At 43.2% G+C, this 16,277-nt stretch overlaps 1 protein-coding gene across 2 annotated transcripts in view; it reads right to left on the reverse strand.

Moving 5' to 3' along the window:
* Positions 1-16,277, reverse strand: part of LOC133405698 (diacylglycerol kinase zeta-like) — a 114,665-nt gene that overhangs the window by 96,336 nt on the left and 2,052 nt on the right. The window contains exon 2 of one of the 2 annotated variants that reach the window (XM_061682769.1): positions 9,385-9,488. In XM_061682769.1, coding sequence (XP_061538753.1) covers positions 9,385-9,488 — 104 coding nt within the window. Of the gene's footprint in view, positions 1-3,542; positions 3,573-9,384; positions 9,489-16,277 lie in introns of those variants that run through there. The other variant, XM_061682770.1, reaches the window with a different exon arrangement.

A 16,277-nucleotide genomic window follows, 5' to 3' on the forward strand; every position in this document is an offset into this window, starting at 1 on the left:
CTTACGTTGGCTCAGGCTCAGAAGTGGCTTGACCTGAGGAACTCAACAGTTGTAGCCCACTCCCGGATGCGTCTGAATGTGGTGGTTTTTGAAGCTGTGACTCACGACTCATTCCACTATTTCTGGATCTCTGCTAGATTCTTGGATCTTCTCTGTTTGATAATCCGCTGAAGCCCACGGTCATCTCTTTTGCTAGTGCATCTTCTCCTGCCACATTTTGTCCTTCCACTAGACTTTCTATTGATATGTTTGGACACAGCACTCTGTGAACACACAACCTCCTTAGCTATGAACTTTTGTGGCTTACCCATGGAGGGTATCAATGATGGTCTTCTGGCCAGTTGTCAAGTCTGCAGTCTTCCCCATATTCAACCCAACTGAGACAATTGAACCAAACTGAAGCAATTTAATGACCTGGGGAAACCTGTGCAGGTGCTTCGAGTTTGGTAGACGATTAGTTTCTGACACTCAGTTTAAAACATTTATGGCCTGCAAAATTTGGGCTGATTTCTTCACAGTATTCTAATTTGTTGAATTCCTGATTTCATGGGTTTTATGAGCTGGAAGCCCAAATTATGTAAAAATGAACAAATAAATACTTGAAATTGTTTAAATTGTGGGCCCTAAATCTATAATATATGAAAGTTTAACTTTTTGAATGGAATTATGGAAATAAATAAACTTTTCCATGATATTCCATGTTGTTTGCTTATATGTGCCCTGCGATTGGCTGTCGACCAGTTCAGGGTTTACCCCGCCTCTCGCCCAGAGTCAGCTGGGATTGGCTCCAGCACGCCCGCGACCCTAGTGAGGAGAAGCAGTTCGGAAAATGGCTGGATGGATGGATGCCCCCATATAGAGGTTGTGAGAAAGGTGTATACTTTCATTCTAATAAGCCGCCACCTAGAGGTTATGAAAAAGGTGTAGCCTACACTTTCATTCCAATATGACAGGGGTACGTACGTATGACTGCATATATGTACAGTTGTGCGCATAAGTTACATACCCTGGCAGAATTTGTGAAATAAAAAAATAAAAAAATAAAAACGGCTCAGCAACACCCCCTAAAGATTTTTAACAAAGCAGCCCCACCTGCACGTATCACCTTGTTTACCAAAATTGGTAGGCATATGTAATAGCCTAAGACATACAAAAAAAAGTCTCTTGGAGCCATATTGTAAACCCAAGAGGAAGTCCGCCATTTTTAATTTACTTTCAAATTCTGACCTATTTTTCCTCTTTTGCAGCAGTCATATTTTTACGAGCTCTTACAGATTTCATCCGATCGACTTCAAACTTTGGGTGCCTCATCTAAAGATATTGAAGATGAAAAGCGATTCAAAGCTTTAAATATCGTCTAAAGCTCTTGCCATGACGACATGCTGTCCGCCACACTGTTGTAAAGTGGAATGAAAATGATTACGCCAATACAAATCTGAAAAGTTTGGTGCACATTTCTACTCACTGGATTGGCAATGTGCCAGTACCCCAACGTGGCCATGGGGTGCGAGGCCCCTAGTAACTGCTCGCAGCTCAAGTTATTTGTATTATTATATGCGACAGTGAATAAATTTATATTTATATTATTATGTATATTAGATTGTTGTAGGTGTTTTTTATGGTTGCTTTTGTTTTATTGTAGTTGATTTTTATTTGCTTTGCTTTCCCAATTATTAAAATTCAAGATACTGCTGTTACTGATATACAGTAATTGTTTGTATTATTGTGTTAGGGTGTATAGGAATAAGGATGTGTATAAATTAATATTTCTGACTCTTTAATGTTAATATATTATCATATTATTATAGTGCTATATTGATTGATTGATATAGAATTGTAGTATAAGGAAGTAGAGAGTTACTCTTTTGGAGCTTGGGTCTGCTCTTGGGTCCAATCTAATTGTGACAGAATACTCAGACCATGATGGACCCAGCGACTACACAAGCGTTGAGGGAAGCGCTCGCCCCCATATCGGCCCCCATATTGGCAGACAAGACAAAGCCCTCCGCGAAATCATGGACTCATTAAGCACTCTCACACAACAAGTATCACACTCCTGTCTTCCCAGAGCCGCTCCAGCAATCCACCTGTGAGTAATCTTCCTGAGCCCACAGCCTCCGATTAACCCCGCCTCCCGTACAATGAGCCTCACGTTCCTCCTCCCGAACCTTACTCGGGGAAGCTCGGGTCATGAAGTCAATTTCTACTAAACTGCTGTAGCATATATTGGGTTAAATAGAAACACAATTAATTTAGGGGAAACGAATAAGCCGGCATTTGTGTTGTCTGGGGTGAAACATCTCATCCGGTTCAGTTGACAAACAGATTTTACATCAGACATTCCAATTTCCAGAAATACAATCACTCGTGGCGTTATTGCGATGGTAACACTGAGGCGTGCATGCAAAGTTCTTTTTAATATAACATTCAAATCCAGTGAAGATTGTGATTCGTTCCTCTAGAGTTGCAGTAGCTTTCCGCCGCCTGTGGGTGTTGCTAGTGCTCCATCCATTGTCACAGACAGAAGGAACAAAACTCACTGTTGCTTAATAAAGATCCACCAAACAGCGGGTTCCTCACCTTCTTGGTCATCAAGCCAGTGTCCCCAAAAAAAAAAGTCTTTGTTGGTGAGACTCTTCTGGCTGGCTGACGGTGAAAGTTAATTAACTTAGCGTCCGAGTGAGAAACCAGATGGCCGTGTCGCAGCTTTGATAAACTACTTCGGACTGGCTGGTAATTCATTAAGCGTCCGTGTGAAATAAACCAGGCATCCTTGATTGCGCCATTGACCTCTTGCCAGAAGCCCCTCTTCCTTCCAGCCACCTCTTTAATCGCTCCCATCCTGAAAAAGAGGCGCTGGAAAGTTATATCCATGACTCCCTTGCTTCTGGACTCATCTGGCCCTCTTCTTCTATATTCATAATGTATAATGTGCCTGTCGACGAAAAAGCATAGCTTGTGACCAGAATGTATGCAAGGTAGATCCCTCGCTCGGTACGTTAAAAAAATGAATGGAGTCGGCAGCTTCCTTGCAAATATCCACACTTTCCCTTAAATTCTCGCCAGCATCCTCTCTCTTTAACAACCTGCTTCTTCCTTAACTCTTAATCTATCTTTTTATAGTTTAAGAAATGTGATCAAGGACAATATATTGTATATACAGCATCAAACACCTTTCCAGGCTCGCTGTTTAGGGCGTCCGTATATACAATCGCTATCCCGTCGATCCACCTCACGAATCTACGCTCCCTTACCCAACAAAATGGATGAGCTTCATCTTCTGACAAAGACCAGTAAAAACTTCGGACGTTCCGCCGCCCTGTGCTTTACGGACACTTGGCTTTGTGAACTTGTCCCCGATGGCGCCATAATGCTTCCCGGCTTCCATCTTCACCGCGTCATGGAGTTATCAGGGAAAACAAAAGGCGCCGGGATATGCTTCTATATCAACAAAAAATGGTGTACTGACATCAAGGAGCTCAGCACACACTGCAACCCGGATTTAGAGTCGCTCTTGTTGAACTGTTAGCCATTCTACTCACCTCGTGAGTTCGCATCTTTCATTCTCGCCGGGGTTTACATTCCGCCTCAAGCTAACACGAATGCCACACTGCTAACACTCGCTGAACAAGTAAATGATATTGGAAAAAAAACACCCAGACTCACCCCTCATTATTCTTGGGGACTTTTAACAAAGCTAAACTCAACCACAAACTCCCTGAATACAAGCAGCACATCGACTTTCCTACCAGGGAAAAGAACATTTTAGACCACTGCTATACTACGCTAAATAACGCATACCGTGCTATACCTCGTGCAGCCCTGGGCTCGTCTGATCACTGCTTAATTCACTTAATACCAACATACAGGAAAGAACTTAAATGTGCAAAGCCTATGGTGAAAACAGTGGAAAAGTGGACCAACGAAGCAAAGATTGAACTTCAAAGCTGTCTAGACTGCACAGACTGGAGTGTTTGAAAATTCAGTTGGCAGCCTGAATGAATATACGGACACTGTCACATCCTATATCAGTTTCTGTGAAGAGGTGTGTGAGTACCAACAAAGTCATTTTGCATGTTCAATAACAACAAACCGTGGTTCACTGCCAAACTTAAGCAACTTCGCCAGGCTAAAGAGGACGCATATCGAAGTGGGGATAGAGTCCTTTATAATCACGCTAGAAACCAGCTGACTAAAGAAATTAACATTGCAAAGAGAAACTATGCAGTAAAGTTAGAAAAACAGTTTACCACGAAATCAGTCTGGCATGCATTCCAATCGCTAACCAATTACAAGCGACCAACCCCCCAAGCTGAGAACAATAAAAGACTAGTCGATGACTTGAACAGCTTCTACTGCAGATTTGAAAAGGACGCTTTGACACCCCACAGCCACCCAGCCGCACCACCGACCACCATCACATTTCTGACTTCTGCGTTGATCATCCACAAAGAGGATGTGAGACACACCTTCAAACAACAAAAGATTAACAAAGCGGCAGGCCCAGACCTTGTCTCCCCATGCTGCCTCAAAGTCTGCGCGGACCAGCTCGCTCCAGTATTCACACAAATCTTCAATAGATCTCTGAAACTGTGCGAAGTACCATCCTGTTTCAAAAGCTCCACCATCATCCCACTCCCCAAAAAACCTGAAATCTCGGGACTGAATGGCTACATGCCTGTCGCCCTGACATCTCTGGTCATGAAGTCCTTTGAACACCTCAAGAGCGTCACAGGTCCCCTGCTGGATCTCCTGTAGTATGCCGACAGAGCAAACGGGTCTGCGGATGATGCAGTCAACATGGGACTGCACTTCATCCTAGAACACCTCGACGGCGCGGGGACCTACGCGAGGATCCTGTTCGTGAACTTCAGCTCTGTGTTCAACACCATCATCCCCAAACTCCTCTCATCCAAGCTTCTGCAGCTCAGCGTCTCGCCTGCCATCTGCAAGTGGCTTTATAGCTTCCAGACGGGCAGAACACAGCAATTGAGGCTGGGGGACACCACCTCATCTACACGCACCACTAGCACCGCGACGCCCCAAGGTTGTGTCCTCTCCCCGCTGCTCTTCTCTCTCTACATGAACGACTGCACCTCAGCGAACCAGACTGTCAAACTCCTGAAGTTTGCAGACGACACCACAGTCATCGGCCTCATCAAAGTATCGACAGGAAGTGGAGCGGCTGAGGCTTCTTTGAAAGCATGGCCTGCCACAGGAGCTGCTGATGCAGTTCCACACAGTTGTCATCGAATTAGTCCTGTGTTATTCCATCACAGTCTGGTTTGGTGCTGCAACAAAAAGTATAAAGTCCGACTACAACGGACAATCAAAACTGCTGAAAAGATTGTTGGTACCCCCTACCCACCCTTGAGGACTTACATGCTGCCAGAACTAAGACAAGAGCATGCAAACTCCTCATGGACCCTCCACATCCTGGTCACCACCTCTTCCAGCTCCTTCCCTCAGTTTGGCGCTACCGAACAATGCAAACTAAAACAAGCAGACATTCCAACAGCTTCTTCCCTCTTGTCATTAACTTCTGAAACAGTTAACTTACAATTCCATTGCAACATGTCTTGAGTTTCTTGTCACTTTTCTGTCGGGCCAATTTTTCATTCCTTGTGCACTCACTGTAGTAGTCTCGCCCCGCTGCACTATTTGCATATCTGTTGTTGACCAATACTGGCCACTCATGTGCTCGAGTAGCATCTGCAACATTTGCACAATTGACATTGTCCCAGATTATAGCACTACTCGTCACTTTAAACCGCATACATTTCCTGACGTCTTTGCGCCCTTTGCACAATGGTCATTGCACCGGACTATTGTTCTATTAGTCATTTCAAACTGCTCTAATTGCTACAGGACTCTGCATCTTTTTGCACAATTGTCCCAAAAAAATTATTATACCGGCATTACCACATAACTGGCCACCTTTTATTGCTCAGTGACTGTTTTTGTTTTTTTTTTCCCCCCCAACTACTGGAGACAAATTCCTTGTGTGTTTTAGACATACTTGGCAAATAAAGATCATTCTGATTCTGATTTGGGATGGTCATCTCGTTACATCTGCGTGGCCTACCCTTCCCGCGATGCAGGAGCCAATTATGTTGAAGCGGGGCGGTTCTTGCCGTGAAAGGACGTGGGATTTCTAAGAATGTCTGTTAAATGGGACGTTCCCTTTTCGTTTGTTTCGTCTTTTGTCATTTGTTTCGCCTTTTGTAAAAGTGTTTCTGCTTTTGTTAAAGTGTTTTCTGAAATTTAAAGGTTTTTCGGATTTTGTTAATTTGTTTCTGAAATGTAAAAGTGTTTCCCAATTTGTTATATTATTTTGCACTTCCAGGCTGCCGTAACCCAGTATTATAAAACAGCAACTGTCTGACTGCACCTCAATATGTTTCCAGGTTTAAAATTAATAAAATAAAATTTGTCTGATGTCTAGCATTCTTTTTGAAGCTATGATTTGAAATACTTTTTAGAAATCCATCCAACACATTAGGTGCATTAACACAAAGTATCGGTATCATATCTGTATCGCCGATACCAGCCTGAATTTTAGTCAATATCGGATCAGAAAGGAAATCTGTATAGTTGAACATCACTACTCTGTACTTTTGTTTTTTTATACTACAGTCAAATTTTAAATGAGTGCACATTTAAGATGTATAACATTTATTTAGTGATATTTATTGAGAAAAGGATAAATCATATTTTAAATGCAGTGTATGAAACATCTATTGACTTGCATAATGTTTGGTGTATAATTACAGTACATAGTATTCGAGGAAACTTGAAGATGAATTAAAAACATTTTCAGAATAAAAGATGAAGTAGTCACGAGGCAGAAGAGGAGACCAGACTGAGTTGCCACAACTTTTTTTTCGCTGTTTTGTTGTTCTCAATCCATCTGGTACATGCTGTGATGCTACATTATACAACTTTCTGGCTCGAGGCAAGGAGTACATTGTTCCTCCCCTCCTACTCCCTCAGCTGCTTGACATATCAACGCTTGTCAATATTAATCACGATTTTGATCTCGCCTGAGGGAGCAATAGAAGCCTCTGAGCTTGAATAGAGTTCATCAAAGTTTAAACAATTATAGAGCTTAAATAGATAATAAAATAATACTAAATACTAATGAAGTGAACACCATAAAACAATTGCAACAGTACTTTTTATTCTTTTAGAAGTATAATTGTGTTACGAATATATCTTCGTCATTACTGCTAATATTTTTTTGTTGTATTCATTCACAATTCATTAACGCACGGTGGACGACTGGTTAGCGCATCCGTCTCGCAGTTTAGTGGTCGCGGGGTTCAAATCCAGGTACTGACCTTCCTGTATGGAGTTCGCATGTACTCCCTGTGCCAGCGCGGATTTTGTCTGGGTACTTTGGTTTCCTCCACGATTCCAAAAGCATGCATAGTAGGTTAACTGATGACTCAATTGCCCTTAGTTAAGAATGGTTGTCTGTCTATACGTGCCCTTTGATTGGCTGGCGACCAGTTCAGGGTGTACCCCCACCTCCCATCCAATATCAGCTGGGATAGGCTAGTGAGCATAAGCGGTAGAGACAATGGATGGATGGATGAAGATGTACGCAGGACAACATTTTCATTTACTGATTGATTCCTCATGATTGCTGGAGATCACAAATGCAATCAATTTCATTTCGTACTTGAGTGACGATGGAGAATTTTAAGTGATTAGAGAGGAACCATAATGAAGGTAATTACAGCGATTGGTTGTGCGTTACACGTAAATATTTTGGGTAAAGGGAGAGAAGATTCCATCTTTAATGTGATGTTTATCTTCTTTAATTTGTGTAACAGTTGTGCACATTAGGGTTGTATGTCAGCTAGAGCCTATTGCAGCTAACTTTGGGCGAGAGGCAGGGTACACCCTCGACTGGTTGCCAGCCAATCGCATGGCACATTGAGCAAAGACCAAAATGTTTTACACCAAGTACCACATCAAAAATACTTAGCTCTCCATGTACAACCACAATTAAAATACATCAGCCTAGTCGGCAAATGTTTTACACCTAAAAGGTATACGTAATATTATTGTAAGCCACTGTAACAATATGCACAGTTTGAACATTACTGCACTTAAATATATGAAAATAAAAAAACTGTGCTGAAGTAATTCATTCATTCAAATGTATTGCGCACGAATGTTAAATAAAAGCTAAAAGCTGTAGCTAAAAAACGTTTCGTTCTTCAAGATTAAATGCAATTGTACAACACTTTGAGATTCACCGGTATAGACAAACAGCCATTCACACTTTCATTCATACCTATGGACAATTCTTCAATGATCCTATCATGCATGTTTCTGGGAAGCCGGAGTACCCGTAGGAAACCCACGCAAACATGGGGTGAAAGGTGGGAGCCAACATTCAAACCCCAAACCTCAGAACTTTGAGGCAGATGTGCTAAATCCACCGTGCTGCCTCATGTTCATCTTGTCTGTTTCATTTGAAGCTGTGGATCCTTCAAAGTCCAGATGTAATTATAGAGAACAAATGCATTAAATCCAGGAAGGCACAGCGTAATGGCTGGTTCTTGTCGATGTTTATTATCCATATTAAAACAACACATGGCAGGCGCTTCCATTCCTGGCACAAAGCCTGACGCACGCAGACGAAAATACTGGGTGAAATATAATACCAACGTCCACAAAGATGCCAGAAAAGAATAATGAGGGGTGGAAAATATCACAGGAGGGCAGGATTTCAAAGGAAGACAAGAAACCGCAAAACAAAATCAAAGGAATAATATTTCTAAGTCCCTGCTGACATTTCTCTTTGTCTAATTTCGCAATGGAAATATTACGCATAAAACCTTGCTGGAGAGAGAGATTAAACCAAAAAACTGACACTTACATAACTCAGTCGTGTCAGTATTAACAGCAGCCAGCTGGGCAGCCATGACCCCATTCCCTCCCCACACCACCTCTCTTTCACACATATCCTGTGTTACTGATTATTCTAACATGGGGATGAGAGAGAGAGTAAGCTCTGTGCTCGTAGGGCCTCTGCACCACCAGAGAGACAGGGGGGGGTCGGTGTGTGCAATTCAATTCTGAACACCTCATGGCGGACATGGCCCACACATTACATAATATGGATCAATCTGCATGGTTTAGGGATGCTCTCACCAAGTGTTCCATGTCAATGGACTTTGGTTCCTTTATAAACCCTCCTAATCTCTGTCTGCATACATTATAATATTAGCAGAGGTTTACTGTGAAGCAATAAGCTCACACAGACACACAACCAGCACACAGAGAGGGTTACTGTCATCACATTCAGGTTGAACAGGTTAGAAGGTAAACACATTCCACTGTCTCTTTTGATTTCAAGTACTTTCTAACCTGTAAGACACCTGCTTCCTGAAAGTCAGCTGCATGAATTCAGCTTCCATCTGCGAGGCTGACCTCCTGCTCTCTTGTTCCATTTCTTCCTCCAGCCCTTCCATCTAAAACATTAAATGAGTCATTGTTAAATTCAGATTTCAATCATCTTCACCATTTGCTGTTTAAGGTGTGTCATTTGATTAGGTACATACAGTTGAAATTTTCGAGAACAAGTTGAATAGAGGACATTGAACTAAGAGAACGTGTGGGTCACTGTGGAGGAGGTTGGTAAGGAAGTGAATGCCCAAGTTTTTGATGGCTTTGAATGTGAAAAGGAGGACCTTTTACGCAATGCAGTGTTAATGGATAGCCAGTGGAGTGATGTTGCTTGTATGGCGAAATCTTGTCAGAATGTGGGTGGTAGAGTTTTGAACGAGATGCAATTTACAGATAGATTTGTTTGGTAGGCCAGTGAGAAGTGAACTGCAGTAATCAAGACGGGATGTGACGAGTGAATGAATAAGTGGCAGTGTTGTTAGTGGAGAAGAATGAAAGGAGACGAGAGATGCTGCGGAGGCAGACCGAATGATGGCGTTAATGTGTGACTGAAATGAGAGAGTGCTATCAAGGATGACACCCAGTCTCTTAACCTAAAAGGAGGGGGGAACTGAGGAGTTGTCAATCTGGAGAGAAAAAGGGCTGTACCCTTTATCCTCACAAGAGTCGCAGTTGTGCTGGAACCTATCCCAGGTGAGTTTGGGCGTGAGGCAGCGTACACCCTGAACTGGTTGCCAGCCAATCACAGAACACATAGACCAACAACCATTCATACTCACATTCACACCTAAGGACAATTTAAAGGCGTCAATGAATCTGCCATGCATGTTTTTAGAATGTGGGAGGAAACTGGAGTACCCGGAGAAAACCCACGCAATCACACAGGAAGGGCGAAGACTGGATTTGAACCCACGACAAAAGAGTAACTTCAGATTATTATTATTATTATTTTATTTTTTTTTTTTTTTAAATCAGAGCATGAACATAAAATAAAATTTTAAAAAACGAATAATATATGGAGCGGCACGGTGGACGACTGGTTAGAGCGTCAGCCTCACAGTTCTGAGGACCCGGGTTCAATCCCCGGCCCCGCCTGTGTGGAGTTTGCATGCTCTCCCCGTGCCTGCGTGGGTTTTCTCCGGGCACTCCGGTTTCCTCCCACATCCCAAAAACATGCATTAATTGGAGACTCTAAATTGCCCGTAGGCATGACTGTGAGTGCGAATGGTTGTTTGTTTCTATGTGCCCTGCGATTGGCTGGCAACCAGTTCAGGGTGTACCCCGCCTCCTGCCCGATGACAGCTGGGATAGGCTCCAGCACCCCCGCGACCCGAGTGAGGAGAAGCGGCTCAGAAAATGGATGGATGGATAATAATATATGGGAGTCGACAGACCTGCCACCATTTCAACTTTTACCTGCCCAAAAACCAACAACACATGCATTGGGCCCTACAGAAACATTATTTGCTTCATTCACCTAAACGACTTTGTGAAGAAGCTGTTTGCTGACCAGACTTAGTGATTGTGTGTGCGTTTGAAACAGCATATGATAGGGCTTATGTTGCATTATCACTGCCAAAACAAAAACAGAAACATCTGCAACTTACCGCAAGGTGTTTTCTCAAGTTAGAAGTGGGCTGAAATATCCAAGTTTGGGCAGTCACAATAGAAGAGCTGCATGACAAAGCTGTTGTTTTTTGGAGTCTGTAAAGTAAACACGCTCGCGCTGCTGTGTCCCCCCTCCCCCAAAAAAATTTGTCATTTTGATCGGACTGCCATGTGTCGTCTGAATGGTGAATTGGAGTCAAATGACATTAGTGATTGGCGCAACGGGCGCCTTATGCGGAAGTCGAATATGGAGTCTAAAAATAGATGCGCACACGCAAGACTGGATAAATAAAAGTAGCGAACGGCATGTCGCTCATTGTAACGGAGTAAAAGTATTGATCCTTCTTCATATAAATACTCAAGTAAAAGTAAAAAGTACAGTGCATTTAAACTAGTCTGACAAGTACAGATAATCGAAAATGTTACTTTAGTAAATGCAACGGAGTAAATGTAGCGCGCTTACAACCCACCTCTGCAACTGCCACACATTACTTGCTATTTTTTCCACTGCAGCTCCACCTGCTGAATTTGGTGGGTCACCGCCCCACTTATCACTTACTGCACTACAGTAATATGATCAGATTGTAAATGGCAAAAATAAATCACTCAATTTGTAATTTGAAGAATTTGAAAAACTCGCCTATTCATGCCTATTCACTTTTTTTGTGTGTGCTCTTTTTGTTACCGCCATAAGATGCAGTCCAAACGTCCCGGTCTCTTAAAGCCCACCGCACACCGAGCGATGCGGGGTTCAGCAACTGGCTTTCATGTGTGGCTGACGGTTCGCCACTGGTTTTGTGGCGATTCAAAATTTCACAATGTCGCAAATGTAACACCAAATCAAAATGCAAGAGCTTTCACATGCAAAAAAATATATTTCTGCGTTTTAAGCTTAAACAAGACATAGCCATAAAAATACAATATATACATTATACAACATTATGTTTACATTTTGAAACAATACTAATTGTGGTCAAATGCACATGAGCAAAGCATGCCGGGTGTAGTCAGTGAATGGGGCAAGGCAGCCTCTCAAAATATCTACTCTCTCCTTTATTCTTGCCCACTTTCTTTCTTTGTGGCAACCTGCTTCCTCCTTGACAATCACACAATGTTTTTGTGGTTCAATAAAATTAATACTAGTACAATATAAAGAATGTCGCTCCTCAAAACCAGATACAGGGTTGGACAGCTGGGATAGGCTCCAGCACACCCGCGACCCCAGAGAGGATAAGCGGTTCGGAAAATGGATGGATGGATGGATGGGGTCAGCATCCTCACATTCTACACTGTAGTATCTATGACTGCGTGTGATGGCAGAGTCAGCGAATCAGAGTGTAGAGTTGACCGTGTTGCCTCAAGATACTGCTGGCTGTTAAGTGGCCAACCTGAAGCCAGTCTTTGTGTTGAGTTACTCGGCGTATGTTGTGGGCATCGGCAGCTCGTGAATGAATTTGCTTACTGCATCTTTGTTTTCTTACCATTTGTTCAATAAAGCGACTGAAAGTTCACCGGCAGCTGTGTCTATCCTTGACGACCTGTGGAGGGATTCGAATTCCTTATAACTCGTCGTGGTAGTATATTTTCTGTCTTTAACCCACTCCTTCCTCCTGGCTTCCACTTATTGCTACATGAGTCTGCAGTAATGGTCTGTAATGATCACAATGAAATCCCACAATATAGCAAATTATATATCACAATATATGTGATATATAATTTGATATGTAGGATTTAAAACATGTCACTGATGGTGTAGTGGTACACTTTGGTGCGGGCAGCGTGGGTTCATTTCCCACTCAGTGACGGTGTGAATGTGAGTGCGAATGGTTGTCCGTTTGTATATGTGCCCTGCGACTGACTGGCGACCAGTTAAAAGTGTAGTCCGCCTTTCGCCTGGAGTCAGCTGGGATAGGCTCCACTGCCCCGCGACTCTAACCAGGATAAGCGGTGTTGAAAATGGATCGATGGATGGATGGATTTAAGACATACAGTAAAACCGCAAAAAGTGAACTGGCGAGGGATGACTGCGCACTTTGAAAAACTAAATGACATTTAAAGGCCCCCAAAGTCACCCAAAAAATGTCTTGTAAATTTGACACATCACAGAAAAGTCTTGTTAACAAGCCGTACAATTAATTAATGCATTAAAAAAAAATCACAAAGCATGAAAAATCAGGCTTCAAAATGGTCAAGAATTTTAGACATTCAGCTTCCAGATGCTGTGGGTGTGTCTCTGAATGCTCTGAAAACCCCGCCTTCCTAGAACTTTCAGTTGTCAATCAAATACGTGCCTTCTCCCTTATGGCTCCTAAGCAGGGAGAGGAGAATTGCCAGCCATGCACATTGCACACGCTTTCACGGGCCGCAGAGAGCCACTCTGTGTCAGCCAGGTAGCCTCTGAGCGCCGTGCAGGAACAATTTTCCCTCTTTTGCCTTCATTGAAATTCAGACAGTAATCCCGCTGTTGTGCCAGTCGAAGGGTGCGCCTTATGAGATCCCCCTGTGAGATTTTTTTCCCCTCCTCCTCCTCGCCCTGCAACTGTGTGGCTGACGACCCTAACGCTGTTCCGCCGGACCTTCAGCGGCTACTCTAACCGCTGGCAAGGGGCCGCGGAAAATGTCTGGTTCGCCGCTGTCTCACAACACGCCTGGGGGGCAGACGGCAGAGACACTGTAGCCCAAATAAAACAATGCACATTACTCTTCAGGGAAGATGTATTTTTTTCGAGTTGTGGGCATAGTTTGATGGCAAACTGCACACTATACTGGTCGAACTAGGCCAAGTTATTATGAGTAAGAAAGTGGCAATTCCGCCAAATGGCCACTGCATGGAGTAAGGGTGCTTGGTATTTGTGTAGTTTATGTATGTTTATGGGGGCAGCCGTGGCCCAATGGTTAAGATCATAGCCTGCCACCGTGGGGGACCTAGGTTCAAGACCCCGACTGGACCGTCCGCCAACATCCTCCGGAATCACGGGTGTGGTGTCCTTGAGCAAGACACTAATACCCTGAAATGCTCTCCGGGCGCTTCAACTGCCCTCTGCTCCAGTGTGTTCCGCTAACATGTGTATGTGTTCACTGTGATGGGTTAAATGCAGAGAATAAATTTTGTGTACATGCATGCATGTTCATGACGATAAAAGGGGATTCTTTTTCTTCTTCTTCAAAATGTAGTGGGAAAGGAAACTTGTGCCAGAAAGTATACGCCCCAGCCCGCTTTCATCATGGGGCTAGTTTTAAGCCCCGCCCAAAAACTCCAGCCCGTTGAAAAGGTGAATAAGAGTTTTAAGATGTACTTCAACAATTCAGTACTGTATTGTTCTCAGTCTTTGCACGTTTTCACCACTTATCTTCAAACATATTTAATGTATTTAGAAACAAAACAAAACAATGGCTTTGGGGGAATTGAACGTTATTGTTTATTTCATTTAATACTCTGCTTTACGGCTGCAACGAGTACACAAATGTTTTGAATATTTCGAGTAGAAAAAAATGCTTGAGGATTTTTCTCTGTCTCAGGGATCCGCTTATTTAACTCATTCACTGCCAAACCTCCCAGTTTGATACTAATGGTACTGTATATGCCTGTTAATGGCAGGAAAGAGTTAAATCGTGAAGCAGACGGACTCGCGCAATGTGGTGATGTCATCAACGTGATCAAAGGTGGCGGAAACGCAGCGTACGTGTTTAGATTCAAGGAGCGCGAAATAAATGGTGACGACGACGGTAGTTTGCAAGATGGCGTTAAACACAACAAAAGAAGAAGGAGAAGATGGCGATTACTTTAGAGAAGACAAAATCGAGAAAATAATACACAATTCCGAAAGTGTGGGATCATTTCAGACTGAGCAGAAAGGCGAACAATGGTGACATCTCTCAAGCAAGACACACACAATGCGCAAATCAGTGAGCTTATCGTTAATGCAATTTACTAGCATAATGTTAGCCCCGCAGAGGGCTAAAGTTTCTATTACTGTAATTATCGTCAAATTTGTCTCCAGTTTATTACGACGGTGATAACTATAGTGTGTGTGCGACTATAATGTGACTTCATTCAGGGTGCTTGCTCGTCAAGGAACAGTTTTGTTGGGTGATTGAAGCACTGAGACACATGGCCAGTGTACGACCATCATATCTGCAAGTGGCTACATTTTGCGTCAAGTACTGTAGGTGGGGGAGGAAAAAAAAAAAAAAAAAAGATTCCAGGTGGCAAAGCTTGTCAGAAAATTTATATTCGTGTTTCCTATCGACGTGTCTTCATTTTCATTTGAGTTTAGTCAGTCTGGTCTAAGCTCTTAAATGCACAGCCACAAACCGACTGTATTATCTTGTCACATTTTAAAACGCGAGCTGCTCAAGTGCAGTAAAATATTCCTTCATTCATTTTCCATCTCGCTTATCCTCACTAGGGTCGCGGGCGTACTGGGGCCTATCCCAGCTATCTTCGAGCGAGAGGCGGGGTACACCCTGAACTGGTCGCCAGCCAATCGCAGGGCACATACAAAACAAACAACCACTCGCACTCACATTCACACCTACGGGCAATTTAGAATCCTCAATCAACCTACCTTGCATGTTTTTGGGATGTGGGAGGAAACCGGAGTGCCCGGAGAAAACCCACGCAGGCACGGGGAGAACATGCAAACTCCACACATGCAAGCCCGGATTGGAAACCGGCACCTCAGAACTCTGAGGCAGATGTGCTAACCAGTCGTCCACCATGCCGCACTGAAAATATTCATCCAGCCATCATCTTTACCACTTATCCTCACGAGGGTCGCTGGTTACTGGAGCCCATCCCAGCTGTCATCGGGCGGGAGGCGGGGTACACCCTGAACCGGTTGCCAGCCAATCGCAGGGCACATCTAAACAAAAAAACATTCGCACTCACATTCACACCTACAGGCAATTTAGAGTCTTCAATCAATCTACCACATACTGAGCACTGAAAATATTTCGAGACAAAAAAAATTCAGTTTGCTGCCCAATGTGAATTTAAGAAATAATACAGTTGATTATCTCCAAAAAGAAAAACAATTTGTCATTCATTTTGAAATGAAATGACTTATTTTTTCTTGTGTATTCATAATTGCTCTTTATCCATCCATCCATTTTCTTTACCGCTTATCCCCACTAGAGTCGCTGGCTGCTGGAGTCTATCCCAGCTATCTTCGGGCAGGAGGTGGCTCAGGGTTTTTCACCCTGAGCCAGTCACCAGCCAATCGCAGGGCAACATAGAAACAAAC

Source organism: Phycodurus eques, chromosome 1, assembly GCF_024500275.1.
Source record: "Phycodurus eques isolate BA_2022a chromosome 1, UOR_Pequ_1.1, whole genome shotgun sequence".
NCBI classification, from domain to species: Eukaryota; Metazoa; Chordata; class Actinopteri; order Syngnathiformes; family Syngnathidae; genus Phycodurus; species Phycodurus eques.